The 15589-nt window shown below is 34.4% G+C and overlaps 2 protein-coding genes across 2 annotated transcripts; both read left to right on the forward strand.

The window, feature by feature from the left end:
* Positions 1 to 4038: 4038 nt before the first annotated feature.
* LOC132197110 (small ribosomal subunit protein uS7m) lies at positions 4039 to 5344 on the forward strand. The gene is made up of 5 exons (XM_059620186.1): positions 4039 to 4187; positions 4331 to 4495; positions 4555 to 4618; positions 4676 to 4846; positions 4900 to 5344. The coding sequence occupies exons 1-5, from the start codon at positions 4093 to 4095 to the stop codon at positions 5116 to 5118; spliced, it is 714 nt and encodes a 237-aa protein (XP_059476169.1). The 5' UTR covers positions 4039 to 4092; the 3' UTR covers positions 5119 to 5344.
* A 991-nt stretch (positions 5345 to 6335) lies between these two features.
* On the forward strand, positions 6336 to 8703 carry LOC132198378 (hybrid signal transduction histidine kinase G-like). Its single transcript, XM_059622384.1, has 5 exons — positions 6336 to 6505; positions 7400 to 7577; positions 7637 to 7916; positions 7976 to 8279; positions 8523 to 8703. Exons 1-5 carry the CDS (start codon positions 6336 to 6338, stop codon positions 8701 to 8703), a joined length of 1113 nt encoding a protein of 370 aa, XP_059478367.1.
* Positions 8704 to 15589: the final 6886 nt, after the last annotated feature.

A 15589-nucleotide genomic window follows, 5' to 3' on the forward strand; every position in this document is an offset into this window, starting at 1 on the left:
TCTGTGTGACGCTGATTGCCGCGGCACCCCTACCTTTTATACCCTACCTTCGCGGCGCGGTGCACCTCGGGCGCGAGGTGCGCGCAAACCTTCCGCGTCCGTCCGAACCACCCCCGCTCGCTCCAATGCCCTGCAATAATAACGATGATAATCAACGAGTGCGACGACGAATGCGGTTCTGCCCGCGACTCGTTTCCGTTTCATTAAACTTGGGCACACACAACGGATTGCTTCGACACGACGAGACACTTCTTGATTGAGATAATTACTGTGCGAAAAGTTTTGCCCCGCCAGCAACTCTCTCGGTTAATATTCACCGCTGTGCACAAATGACTGATACCTGTTGTTCGGGCTCTTACAATTCCGTTCAACATTCTAGAATTTAATTGTTTATTTCTTTGGAAATTACAAAAGGTGATATTAATTAACTTATTGACAGTAATTTTAAAACCAATTGAATTAAAAAAAAGTATTTAAAAAGAAAAATTAATTATGAAAAATCTAAATTTTGAAAAAGTTATCCAGGACAACAGAAAAACGTGACATTTTTTTAAAATGAAGAAACTTTTTGGCAGATAAAAAATAATAAAATCAAATTTGTATTAAAAAAGATATTATTTATATTTGAAGACATGATAATATAATGCAGAGAAACTTGTGAAATCGGCAAATTATTGATCGGTAGCTTCACCAAAGTACCAAAATTTTTTAACTGTCAAACTCCACAAGTCCAGCCAAGGTCATGGTAACATGTAAGATACAACTTTGAGGTTTCAAACTTCAAGGAAATCGTTTTCCGTCTCTCCTTTCGTTGAGGACCCTATAATTTTGAATAATTTTCCTTTGAAACTTATTCAATTTTGAACAGCTCTCTTAAAATTAATAAAACCTCTTTTTCACACAGAGGCACTTAAAAATTCTGCATGAACTGACGAAAACAAACACCCCATCGTTCTCCTTGTTAAACCAAGATAATTATCATTTGCTGAAGTTTTCAATTGAAGCATTTTTTTTGGGAGACGAGGCGGAAAAATGGAGAGGAGATGTTTAAATGTGAAAGAAAGTTTGGCTTGTTGATCAATTAACGTTCGCTCCAAACATATTTATTGTATAAGGTAAAATCGTTCATTTCTTGTTGTTAACTATTTAAAAAAAATACAATTATTTTTGAAATTTTCTTATACGGTGCTCTGGGTGCTCAGTTGCTCACATTCTTTTAGCTTGACAAGACAAGATTCTAAAGTTTGAGGATATTGAATAATATAATTATTCAGGTATTTTGCAACCACATATTTGACGACTTTCATTTTTCTATTGACAAAATTGAAGCCAGTCGAGGAAAGTTTTTAACAGATTATCTTCGAAACAGTAAAAAAACTATTTTTTATACAAAATGTGCAATAAAATGCAAGATAAACTTAACAGTCTAATTTTTCCCTGCAAACCCGGAAAGGGCGCATATCAATTGATTCGGGAGCCCGTTCTGGCGCAGCCGAGACAGATGGTATGTCGGCGGCGGTCGCTTGTTGGTGTTGAGCGTCAGCGCTCGATGCACATTGGTATCATGCAGGGCCCACACACACCACACACATCCACGGTCAAGAGCCACTCGAAAGGGATGACATGTTGGCCTTATCTAATCCGCCCTCGAAAGACAATATTACCGCTGTTCGGCTCTAATTGAAACTGTGTCACCGCAGCAGACACCGCCCTTGCTTACTGCGAACCAGAAAACTGCGAGACGTGTCGACGAGAGTAAAATCTTTATGCCCACTGCATGCACTAAAATAGCCTAGAGCTGGCCTGAGGGTGCTCCTAAAGAACAGGAAAATGGTATAAAAAAGTCTTCAAAACGGTCGTAAATTGCCTAGTGAAAATGGACAAATTCTGAAGAGGATATGAAAAGTGAATTTGAATGGAATGATTTTAATTACTTTTACATCTATGCAATGTCAGTATTAAAATATTTCGTAAATTTAAAAAAAAATGAGAGTAATTGATTTTTCAAGAAATTTAATTTATATAAATATTCTGCTAGTTATTAAAAATTAATTGAAGTGTTTTGTATTATGAATTAATCCATTAAATTTTAAAACGAAAAATCCACGATCGAGAATAAAAGCCCAAAAATTACTAATTTTTTATTTTCAAATTCATCTGTACAGCTTTGGTAACTTTTTATAAATTTAAATTCCATAGTTGTGATTTCAATTTTTTGTTTTGTACCATCAAATCTTTATTTGCAATTTTAAAATTGAAGTAAAAAATATGCATATTTTTGTGAGCTTATAAATCTGTTCACTGTGCTGGGAAGATTCACTCATTGAAAAATTTTAAACGGATCAAACTGGATGAACTCGCAGAACACGTGACTTCACAAGTGACACATTAATTTGCGCCCTGACAAGCACATCATTTCTGATTCCCTTTCAGTTGACTGGCAATTAACAATGTTCTCTGTTCATAATCACATGCGTGTTCACATGTAATTGCAGTCATGAGTTTGCAATTGGATTTGCAAACTCATCCAATCAAATGCTGATTGCTGATCAAACGGTCGCTCATCAGCAGCAGATTGCAGTCGTTTGTTTCTTCATAAACTAATTAACCATCAGCGCGCATTTATGTCGAATGAAAAATCGAAGAAAATCAATCCTTTCCTTTCTTTTTGATCAGCGCGAATATTCCATTTTGCTCAACAGGTGGGAGTTCTGATCAAGGAAGAGTCTCTGCTGGGCAAATACTATTTTTAGGTGTTGGCAATCAAATGGGCGACATGCTTTTCATCTCGCAGCTTTAATAAACCCAGATGACAAAGGCCGGGCCAGGGGCTGCGCGTGCATTCATTATATTGTCAAACAAACGGGGGCGTTCTTGTGTTTTATTAAAAGGCCTCGTAGCATTGAGGAAAAAAATATATATTTATTTCGCGCCAGCTGCTGAAATGTTTAAATTACCGTTAATTCAGGCTTTTAATAAAAACTTTAAAAAACTAATTAAAATTTGCACTTATAAACAGGAAAAATAAAAACGTCTTAGAAATAATCTAGTTTGAATTAAATCAATTAAATGTTAAAAAGAGCAAGAATTTCATACATTTCAATCTATCAGAAATCATTTTTCGTTTTTATTAGGCTTGGTAGGATTGTGGAGAATGCGCAACTATAAACTTGAAACTGTAAAAAAAATTTTGCCTTAATAACGTTAAGGAACTGAAGTTCCAAATTTCGAAGAACGGCTCTGAATTAACTTCATTATAAATAATATGAGCAATAGATCGTGTTTCAGGGTGTAATATAGAAGAAGGTAATGAACATGCAAGTAAATTTGAATTTCTTCCTCTTCCTCTCGAGATGAATAATTGAATTTTAGTTGCAAATGTTCTAACTTCTTCACATCCTCCAAAGAGAGTGTTGCATCAAGAAACCTGAACTATGGTTCATTTGATTTGTTGAGATAATTAAGTTTGCTATCTACATCTAGAGTGCTATACAAGATTCGTAGTTCAAACTGGTTCAAATCATACGATTTTATTTCTCGTTTGGAATTCATAATTTCACAATTTTCCAATTAGAAAAACAGGAATTTTTTGCGTCATGCGAATTTTTGTCTTTTGAGCCGGATGGAATTAAGAGTGGAAAAAATGTTAAATTCATTATATTTTTTTTTTGTGAAACAATAAAATGTATGAAAAAAAAATTTAACATTAAATTCGAAAATAAAAAATCTTTAAAATTGACTTTTTTATGCTAATTTTAAATTACTAACATATATAATTTCCTGAATTTTATAATACACTGAACAATGCAGACAAATTTTAATAAACTAAATGGCTAAAATTATAACAAGGGAAACGATATCATTGTGCAGCTTTTTTGAAAATTCATAGATTAAACCAATATACAAAATTATTAATTTTAACTAATTAAGCTTTCCGTGTACAATCTGCATCCTGCAGTTCCTGCACTGCTGTCTCGCACTCTGGGGCGTTCGTTTGGACTCTCAGCCCCTCCCCTCCTCCTCGACTGCCACAAACGAGTGCACAGCGTGCGCTCTCTGGAATCAGATGTGAAGTCGGCCAAAAGAGGAACCATGGCGGCTCTGGTCAAAATAAGCAGCTCAATTTTGTCGATTGTTGACACAAAACTCGGGTTCCTCCTGCAGAAAAATGTTCAAATCATCAGCAGGTACTTAAATATTTATTTTTCTTTCAATTCTTAGCCTTTAAAAAAGTTTCCTAGGCTTATCCAATCCACTATGAATATATGTATTAATTTCCGATTCATAACTTTTGTTTTGATCGTCGTAACACATGTTTATCAATTTGCAGTGCGAAAATGTCTCAGTACCCAAAGTACTTCGTCGAACCGATGTACAGAACCGAGGAGCAAAACGCCGCCTACGAAAGTGGCCAGGCCCAAGAAAGGGTGCTCGTACCCTGTCGAGCACCACTTTCGGAACAAACGTCTTCGGAATTTTACAATGCTCAGACAAAGTAAAATATTAAATTTTTTATAGCAAATAAAATAATCGAAATCTCTTGATTATTTCTAGGAAATTTATAAACCACATTATGAGAAAAGGCAAAAAGGTGTTGGCCAGAGAGCTTGTAGAAAAGGTAAAAACGTTTTTTGTTTGAAAAATTTTACAAGTTCATCAAAATAAATTTATTAAGGCATTTGAAGTGATTAAAAAGGCGCAAATCGAAAAGTTTCACTCGTTACCAACGGAAAAGAGAAGCGAATTCGTCATCAAGGACCCCAATCAGCTTTTACATGAAGCAGTGCAAAATTCCAAACCCATCATGATTCTGACCCCCATCAAAAGAGGCGGTGTTAAATACCAGGTCAGCCATTGTATAGATCAAAAATATTAAAATTTAATTTTTTTTACAAACAGGTTCCTGTGCCAGTGGCTGATAAAATTGCCACCGTCCTGGCTTACAAGTGGCTCATCGACGCGGGCAAGGAAAAAGACAGAACTGCTCGATTTCACGACAAACTGGCCTGGGAAATCATGGACGCGGCCAACAACACTGGCAGAGTTGTAAAAAGAAAACTTGACCTGCACAAGCAGTGCGAAACCAACAGAGCCTATGCTCATTACAGATGGAGCTAAATCTAAAGAAAACATATTTTCATAATTCTAGTTCAATGAAAATTTAAAAGAGGAAGCATTTTGCTAATTTGTCAGCCTCTAATTTAATAATTACATATTATTTCTTCGGATTTATCACAAAATATATAAAATGGAAAATCTAAATTTGAGCTCGCTGGATTTCATAATTAAAATTTTTTGTTTGCTCTGTTGCTCAATAAAGTGACAATTTGCAACAAAAATACAATCATAAAATTTGTATTTTTTATTATTATCAGTAGTCGGGAACAAAAGATTGGTAGAAATTTAAAAATCATATAATTATGTCCCTACTAGAAAACTGAATGAAATAATATCCGAGTTTGAATTCCTAAATAAAAAATAATTTGATGATTTAAAATTTATACAATTTTTAAAACAGAGAAAATAAAAATTAATTCAATAATATTGGTCTTCAAATAAAAAACTTTTGGCTTTAAAGAATTTTTTTTGTTATTAAAAAAAATTGTCCTCTTTGAAATCTACGTTCCTATTAATAGATAAACATTTAAGTTTCATGCTTATCACTGAAAATATATCAATCTCGTTATAATCAAGATTCTTTGCTGTAACATTTGCACAAAATTGGGACCCATGTAAAAATACAATACAGTTCTCTGATTTGTTCAAAGTTGGTCTGGCCACATATTATAAAGGAACTGAAACTATTATTGCGCACAAGTGTGAGCAAGTAAAGTAGAGAGTCGTTTGACGTCTAAAAAATTACTGTTTAAAAAAAAAGGAAAAAAATTCAGCTATGTATCGCTTTTAATTAAGATTATTGCAAGCAACTAAAAATTATTTACTTGCGCGAAAAGTTGAAAAAGTCGCAATTGGCTTCTAAGTTTTAAATTTCAATTGAAGTAAAAAAAAAAATGGCTGTTGGCCTGAAAAAAATGATAAGTGGTTGGTGCTTAATTTCTTTTTATTTTAAATACACTATATAACTCATCCATTCCTGCTCTCACTACTTGCTGGTCGTATTCAAAGATTTCAAAGTCAAAAGTGACGAATCGGATCAGCCGCAGCCAATTTCATCCCCTGCCGCCTCCGCTGACAAGTGTGACCTTGATTCGCGCGAGTGCGAAAAGTGGCCTCCGTTTCACCCTCGAGTGCCCTGCGGATGGCGAAAGTGCGCGAGGCGCTAAATTATAAAAGACCTTTGCTCGGAGGGCGGGCGCGCACTTTATTCAGTGGCGATGCCACGGCAGCTTGTGTGGTTTCTGTGGCTGTTGGGCGCCGCGAATTGCATCAGGTCGACTGTTTTCCAGCCTTCGCCGGAGGTCTACAATGGCACCACCACCCTCGAGGAGCAGGCCACTGCCGGCCGAGACGACCCTGATAGAACCAGGTTATTCAACAACAATGGGTAATTTTTTTCAGAATTATATTTTTTTTAAACTCATAATAAAATATTATGCAAATTTTACACTTCAATCTTCTTTTTCTTATCATTCAATATTGTTTAAGTTTCCCATCTTTCCTTTCACTATTAAAAAAAGACTTGAACATTAAGTTTGAAGAAGTTTCAATTACTGGAAATTCTGGAGAGGAATAGTTACAAGAAATGCAATTGAAATATTTATTCGAATTCAATCAAATAAAAAATTAATTTTTTTATAATAATTTTCTAATTCCATCATGAGATGAATTTTATTATTTGTGATTGTAAAATCTTTTGAGGATTTCACATGCAGTGCAATAAATAAAAGTACTCTGCACTAAATATTTCAATGCTGAAAGCGAAATAAAAGTTTATGTTTATAAGCTTAATTTTAATGAATTAGAGAATAGTAAATATACAGACCTTATAACTACAATTAGTTATAAGCTTTGGAATCTTTTAATAGCTGCAACCTGCTCGACATCCGTGTCAAGATGTTGCATAGATCAGCTAAAGAAATAAATGCAGAAAAAATTCCAATTCTATTAAACAAATCTTTTAATTTCTTGTTACGCAATTGTTACTAATTTTTTTTTAAATTATGTTTTTTTAATACGCTTTTGTATTTTATTTTATAAATTGTTGTTTGCAAATAAAAATCAATTATATATTTAAAATAATAAATAAAAGTAAATAAATTTGAACAAAATAATTAGAGAAAATATATCAAAATGAAAAAGTCAACCCTCTGAGATAGGTAGAAAAAAAGTAAAATTTCTTAAACAAATTATTTTAATGCATTCAGTTTAATAACTAAAATCTACAGTCGGAGATTAATTTTGTAGCAAAAAAACAAACAAACAATAATTATAATTCCAGGTACAAACGGCCTTTAATTATTGACAGTGCAATTGCTGGAGGTGGTAATTTGGGAGCATGGAGACCACCACCCCCGGTTTCTCAACCCTTTTTCAGGCCACGACCACCAAATATAAACGTCATTCCTCCTCCACCAACAGTATACGACCCTGAAGGGTTGGACAAATATTATCAAGTGGTATTTTTTTTTTTAAATTTGAAAAATATAATTTGAGCTAAAATATTTTTGCGTTGCAGGGATTCCAGGGTGGCGGATTTCAACCGGGTTTTCAGGGTGGCGCCTACCCTGGTGACTTCGTCAACCCCTACCCTGCTTATGGAGGGGGCGGTGGTGACCAATGCAACATTATAGGGCCGCTAATTTCCCTGAAAAAGGCCCTGTTCACGGTGGTAAAGATTGCCGCCGTCAAGCTGCCAGTGCTGGCGCTCAAGTTTCTAACCAAGGCGTTTGCTTTTATCGTTCTTATCGGACCTCTTCTCCTCCCGTTGCTCCTTCTATTTCCAGTTCCTGTTTATGGTTAGAAAATAATTTTGAACATTTTTTTAAGTAATAAAATTCGTTTTCATTATTTTTAGGTTTTGCAAACAACGGGTTCAACTTAAACACAGGTTTTGGCAACAACTTTGCCAATCAAAATCCAAATAATGTGAATAACAATCCAAACAATGTGAACGGCAACATTAACAACAACAACAACCTGAACAGAAATCCGAACAACAACAACTTGGGCAGACTCCCAAATCAGAATTTGAACAACAATAATCTTAACGTGGGACGAAGCATTCAGAAAAGGGCTCTGTCGGTGATAGCGAAAGGACCGTGCTTTCCAAGAGCCGCCTGCGAAATGGGTTTCTGGGGATACCAGACCCAGGTTGCATGGTAAATTTTCAATATTTTTTGTAATTCAAGATATATTTTAATGGAGACAAAAATGTGAATTTTCACTCGAAAGTAGAAACTTTTTATTATTTTAATTTTTTGAGGCAGCAATTTTTTTGTATTAATCGAGCTAAATATTCACATAAAAATTATTAAATGTAATTTAAATCTGTAAATTAAGGGAAACAATAATTTGCAAAAAAAACTGAATTAATATGCTAAATTATAAAACTGTGCTTTCAGGATTTTAGATCACGTCCACGAGTCTTTAAAGCCCACATTTCCCAAACTATTCAACTTGTGGCGAGTGGCTTATCATCAGGGCGGCGAAGGAAGAGACTGTCCGGCACTGTACACATGCCCAACAATTGACAAAGTGGTTGTCTTGGCGAAGCAGCACAACCTTTTGCCAGAGATAGTTTAGTTAAAAAAAAAATTAAAACATTTGATGAAAAAAGACTGGCCAAATTTGAGCTTATAGGAAAATTATTCAATAGCCTCTTGTTATTTCTATTTGTAAATATAAATCTTTTATTTATTAAAGCTTTACAAAAAAAGGTTGGATATTTAATTTATTTTCTCCTCGTAACTTATCATAATATACTGCCAAATTAAATTTTTAGTCGGTTTGCGTTGGTTGACGGATGCAAACTCTTATTTACATTTTCCTAAATTTTAATCGTATGCTAATTATTCACAAAATTCCAGCGTCGCGACGGCGCGGCTATTGTGTGTGGATGAGATGCTCAACGGCGGCGCCTTGCCCTCGCGTATCTTTCTCCGCGTTTGATATATTTCGTATTCAGAGGAGATGCACAAATAGCAGTGAAAGTTGTCACATGCCATTGCGTATTGTCAGCCTGCTTACGTATTTGTGCCTCTTTGTACTGTGTTGTATAGGCGCGTGATCCTCCTCTTCGATCAGCCTTTGCCGAACTCGGCGCACGTTTTCTTTCTACGCTGGCGTAACGAACGATGATGCGCGTGTGAGGGAAAAGCGTCTGCTGTGCCGCCATGTAGGGATTACCGAAAACCTTGTCCGAAGAAAGGGATATCAATCAATGCTAACGACTGCGGTGGGACGTGATTTGAGATGTTTATAAACGCGACTTAATCAAAACACCTTGTCTCCTGTTAAGCAATTAAATTTTTGGTCGCTTCTCTTCATGCAGTGGATTTATTGCTTGTCCTTCGTTGTCAAACCAAAGAAATTTAGTAAAATCCTTGACAGATAAAGAATTTATGTGGGAATTTTCAAGAATGAATATTATCAATTGAAAGGAATCCTGAAACTTTCTTCGTTATTTTAATATTATAGTTGAGAAGCAAAATCGTTTTTATTCTTTTAAAAACTAGAATAAATGGGACTTGTTCGCTTGTCTTCATTGAATTTTCTCTTTTTATTTATCTTGTATCCTACCGGTTTCTGTCAAGGTCTGTAATCTTATTTCATCATTAGCAAGAATATGTTTGGAAATTTTTTTAAAGAGAACGACAAATTCGTTTTGATTATTTAATAAATAGTTTATATCTTTTATTTGATACAATTCAGAATAATTTAGTGTTCTTAAGCAGTTTGTGCTTATTATTATTATTTATTTATTATTATTATTTAAACACATAATTGATAATGAAATCAACCTTGCTTTAAATTTTAGGTATTCATTCTTCAAACCACTATAAAAATGAAACTTGAAAAGCGCAAAATTGAAATTAATTAAATCTGAAAAAAATATTAGAATTTTTGAAAGATAAAAGTACAATTTGATCGCAATTAGCCTTTTTGGTCTGATTACACAAAATTTTTGCTACTATAAATCTTCTGTTGTAAAGATAACTTCAACAAATAATGTACTTGGTTTTTCTTTAACTGGCTAAAAAAAATACAAGAAATAGACATGATTTGAAACTAGAACTTTGAAGTCAAATTATTCGCACGATAATTGGAGACATAAATTTAAAATCTGGACCAAACATCGGGGTCGACAGCTCTCGATCTTGGCTAATAATCAGATACGCGTAGATGCAAATAAGGTGCATTCATGGAGAGTAATGTCAGCCGGCGTGACTAATGCTTTTCTCATTATTCCGAGCTCTCTCGAGTGCGCTCTGGAAATTCCAAACGAGGCGTCTCTCTCGATATGAGAATAAGAGAAAGAGAGATGAAATTGAACGCATTTCACTTCGGCGCTGAGAGCCATTTGTCCAGGAGCACCGACGTGTCGCCAGAATCGGAATATACATTGCGCAACCGATGACTGCTCATAATACTGTGCAGAAACACTCTGCTGGCCCAGTTGGCAGAAACAAACACTTATTGTTGTTTGACTTGGCGCTTAGGTGCCAAACTATTAAATGCGGCGTCTCGTAATAGAAGAAAATATAATAGCTCGCCAAAGCGAGAAATAATCGAAGCGCTGCGTATACCATCACATATTGAATAACCATTACGTCATCAGGAAACTGATGAACATTAAAAAGTTTTGATTGCGATCGGTGAACCAATAGAACATTGTCGTTTTCTCACTTTTCTCACATGAGACTTTTTACAAAGAGCTAAATAAATTTGCAATAAATCGTTAATTCACTTCATTATTTGTATTTCTTTCAAAATTTCAAGTCAAACTCGTTTTATCAGCATTTTCTTTGATAGCTAAGTCATAAATTTTGCTTCAGATACAATTTTAGAAAAAATAAAGTTTTATTTTTGGCATTGTGACTCCAGTTTTGACTAGTTTGCTGAAAAGCATGGTTATAATAAATTAAGCTGAAAAGACATCATTAAAATTCACACTTATACCTGTTTCTGTTTGGCCTCGATTTTCATTACACCAGTTTCTGTTTTATCTGCGTGATATGATTTTTTTTTTTTTAAATAAAAAAGCTTTAGGTTTAAAAATAATCGTTGAATTGAAGCGCATTTTGTACTAAATAATCCAGTTGCGCCTTGTTGGAGTCGCAAAAACCTTCAGCCTTCAGTATAAATTCACTAAATTCTTAATAAAATGGTATTTATTTCTCTTAATTTATTTGCTACAATGTTAAAAGAGCAGACCTGATAACCTTGATATTATTACACTTCCTATATCTTTGGTGTTGTTTTGTCGTCTGCACCTTGCAAATAATAAATTATTTAATATTATTCCCTATTTTAAAATTTAGCTTTTCATTTATACATTGATTCAACAATTTGGATAATTTGCCAGTGAAGAAATAATGACATTTCAATTTATAAAAATTTCTGAATTATTTATTTTGTTCTTGCATTCTTTTAAAAATAACTATACATCAACTGGCAAGAATGTACAAACATTTATACATTTCATTTGAAACATATTTTTTTTAAAGTTCTTATTGCTTTATTTTCAGTAAAAGCTCATCTATGATGTGATAAATTTCTGAACAGGTCGTGGTTTTCCTAAGAATCGAAGTGAAATTCTAATTATTGGACGTTTTTTCCGTTGACGTAACATTTTGCAAGGTTTTCATTGGAACCCACACCGCACATCGGATGATGCTTTCGTCGTTGCAAAAGAACGTTTAATGCGAAATTAACATTCGCTGCCGTACGCACTTGCTTACTTTCATTTGTAACTTGAATGTAACAAGGCGCCGAGACACAATGGGACATATATGTGCACTGTTTGCTTGATAGGGTATTGAAAGAAAGAGGACGCGATAGAAAAACAAATGTGATCTTTTTGCAATTATTGTAGACGTGAATCTACTGTGATTTCTCTTGCATCAATAAGACAATCTTAATTGGAAAAATTTCACTTTCAGAGCAATAAAATAGAACAAGACGTGGTTATAAATTAGAAATATTTTATATTATACTCTTCAATAAAGGAAATTTAGCATTCTCTAGAAGAATTATTAAAAAAATCTTAATGATCAAAAATTTAAATATTCCTTTGTAAAGATAAGTAAAATTAGAAAATGAAAAAATTTCATTTTCTTGACATTATTATTTTTATTTAAATGATATTGGAAGAAATAATATTCTTAATGAATAATAAAATTACCAAATTTTTAGCATACCGCGGCCTTGGCATTAGAGAAAGAAATGGTAAAAGGATTACAATCTTTGCACACAGTTCATCAAAATTTGCAAATTTACGATCACCAGCAACCACAACTTTAGGCTCTCTGTGTGCTAGAAAAAAAATAAGAATCTCACTCTCACGATTACAACGCAAACGTCAGAGCAACTCATTTTGTGTGCGAAATTACAATTGCAAAAGAGGCGCCACTCGTTTTTTTTTAATTGCTATTCCATCTTCGCGAGAATTTGCATTTATTTCAATGGCAGGGTCAAATCAAGGTCGCCGCGCTAATCTTAATCGAATCTTTGTCAGATTGGCTTCGTCCGTCTGCCCGCGCCACGGTGCAATGAGCAGACCCAGCTCATTTTTTACGGCGTGTTACGCAAGGAAGTGAATTTTCCATTATCATACGCGCGAGTTGAAAGGAACCCGCTCCATAAATAAATAAAAATTATCTCGAGAAAACGAAAGTTGTGACAATCGAGTCGCGAAAAGGATCGCGTGAAAAGCAGAAGTAGCCGGTGGGCCGATCCTTTTTCGAATACAAGCATACGTGGAGGAAGAAAGTGACTTACTAAACATCGAAGGTCGCTTGCAGGGCCTTGTGGCTTGATCTTTTTGCTTATAGGAGAACCATCGGAGAGAGTGCAGCTATTAGGCTTCTTTCCCCGAGCAGACCAAATCATCGATTTATAATATTCATGATAGGCACGAAATTAAGCCAAGAGTGGTTTGTATTTTTTTTTTTTTTAATCTTATAGCAATACTCAACTAAATTTTTTGAATCTTGCAAATTTTGAATCGCAATCGATCTATACAAATTAAAGAAAATTCTAATGTATGAAGAATTAGGAATATCACAGCACTGCTATTATTTTTAAATACTTTGCAACATTTGACGACTTCTATATACCAATGGCAAACCATCATGAGATTGGTCAATTTTAACGGAGTAAAGCAATATAATATCTTTTCTGCGTTGTTAAAAATTTATGAAAAGTTACTTACATTCCTGTTATATTAATTATGGAATGAATTTATATTATTCATGACTGTGTACCGAATGGAAAATAAATAAATAAATGAATTAATTTATATAATAATTTGGTAATTTAAAATCTTTTTAACACATTTAATTAGGTTTAGGAATTACAAAAAAATGTGAAATAAAAATTCTAGATTCCAAGAAATTGCTTCAAAATTTTTATGTTTTGTTCTCGAAATATAGTAAATTTTATATAAATGTAACTAAATATAAATATTTTTCTGTTTGTAGTTTCTTGCCAATTTTTAAATAATAACACAACTATTAAGGCAAGAATAATTCGCCGTTAGTTGTAATTTCATAATTTGGCTTACTTTTAGTAGGCGATAATAATTATTAACATTTTCATCAATTTTCATGAACGTTAATTTACTTTGTCTTACTAAAATTTATGTTCTATATTGACAAGTGTACATACAAATTTTTATAAGGCATTATTTTTTTTAACGGGACCCACTTTTGGCATGGGGTCGGCGGATCTTGTTGAAAATTGGTAGTTTGGTTGCCCTCAGGGTGTAGACAAAAAGTTTAGAAGGATTTTTGAAAATTCTCAAAATTGCCTATTTTACAGGGGCTCAAAGTTGGGGATTTTTAAAAAAGGTGTTTTTGAAAATCAAAAATATCTCAGCTCCTGCTGCAGATAGCGCATGTGTGTATATAAACAAAGTTGTAGGAAATTAGACGCCCTACAACTTTGCCATAGTGACCAAGGTCATAGGTCAAAGTTCAGGGTCAACTTTTTAAGCTTGAATTTTTTGATGCGCCACCAAAGTACCTAGTACATAAAAATTTTTAATTCCATTATAGCCAAAAGTTGCGCTAGTTGGTAGTCAACAACATATTAAAATTTGGCGAGACTGTTTTTTTCCGTTTTCGAGATATTTTAGGTCAAAAGCAGAAAAACGTGGTTTTCCGAGCATTTTCCTACACAAATCAACATTTATCCACCCGTAACTTTTTTCCTGCTATAGTTACGCAAAAATGTATAATGACAAAAAATGATTGCCTTGACCTGTTCTTTCAAACCATGTATCGCACATAGTGACCAGGTCACAAAAGGTCATTGACCTCGGTGACCTGTGACCTTTCCAAAAATATTTGCTGGAAATGTTTCACCTCAATGAAAATAAACATTAGAGTATCTGAAATTCAGTTTTGCACTTGCAAGGTCACAGGTCACCGAGGTCAATGACCTTTTGTGACCTGGTCACTATGTGCGATACATGGTTTGAAAGAACAGGTCAAGGCAATCATTTTTTGTCATTATACATTTTTGCGTAACTTTAGCAGGAAAAAAGTTACGGGCGGTTAAATGTTGATTTGTGTAGGAAAATGCTCGGAAAACCACGTTTTTCTGCTTTTGACCTAAAATATCTCGAAAACGGAAAAAAACAGTCTCGCCAAATTTTAATATGTTGTTGACTACCAACTAGCGCAACTTTTGGCTATAATGGAATTAAAAATTTTTATGTACTAGGTACTTTGGTGGCGCATCAAAAAATTCAAGCTTAAAAAGTTGACCCTGAACTTTGACCTATGACCTTGGTCACTATGGCAAAGTTGTAGGGCGTCTAATTTCCTACAACTTTGTTTATATACACACATGCGCTATCTGCAGCAGGAGCTGAGATATTTTTGATTTTCAAAAACACCTTTTTTAAAAATCCCCAACTTTGAGCCCCTGTAAAATAGGCAATTTTGAGAATTTTCAAAAATCCTTCTAAACTATTTGTCTACACCCTGAGGGCAACCAAACTACCAATTTTCAACAAGATCCGCTGACCCCATGCCAAAAGTGGGTCCCGTTAAAAAAAATAATTTATAAATTATTTACTTTTTCTAGAGATAACAGCATTAAAGTATAAGGTTAATTAAGAAATGATAATTAGTTAAAAATTTGTTAATCATATATTTCCTACGTCAGTTTATTTTAGTCTCATTTTAAATTTCTCGCTTTAATTAATGTACATCAAGTACAGAAAACGACATCAAAAGCGGTCCACAGAGCCGGTCAGGTGGTGTCGTGTCAAGCTGGTCATCTGGCTCGGCACCCGAGCAAAGCTGCTCTGCGGCGGAGGAGAGAATCTGCAGGGGTGAAAGTTTGGCTCGGCGGCTGCGCCGATGTCGGTTAGTTGGTCAGAGGCTGCGAAGAGCCTGCTGCTCGATCCACACCCACGGCCCCCACCTGGCGGAGGTGCTCCCACTTCCTGCCAGGTCTC

This window comes from Neocloeon triangulifer, unplaced genomic scaffold (genome assembly GCF_031216515.1).
Source record: "Neocloeon triangulifer isolate White Clay Creek 2 clone unplaced genomic scaffold, ASM3121651v1 ptg000012l, whole genome shotgun sequence".
Lineage (NCBI taxonomy): Eukaryota > Metazoa > Arthropoda > Insecta > Ephemeroptera > Baetidae > Neocloeon > Neocloeon triangulifer.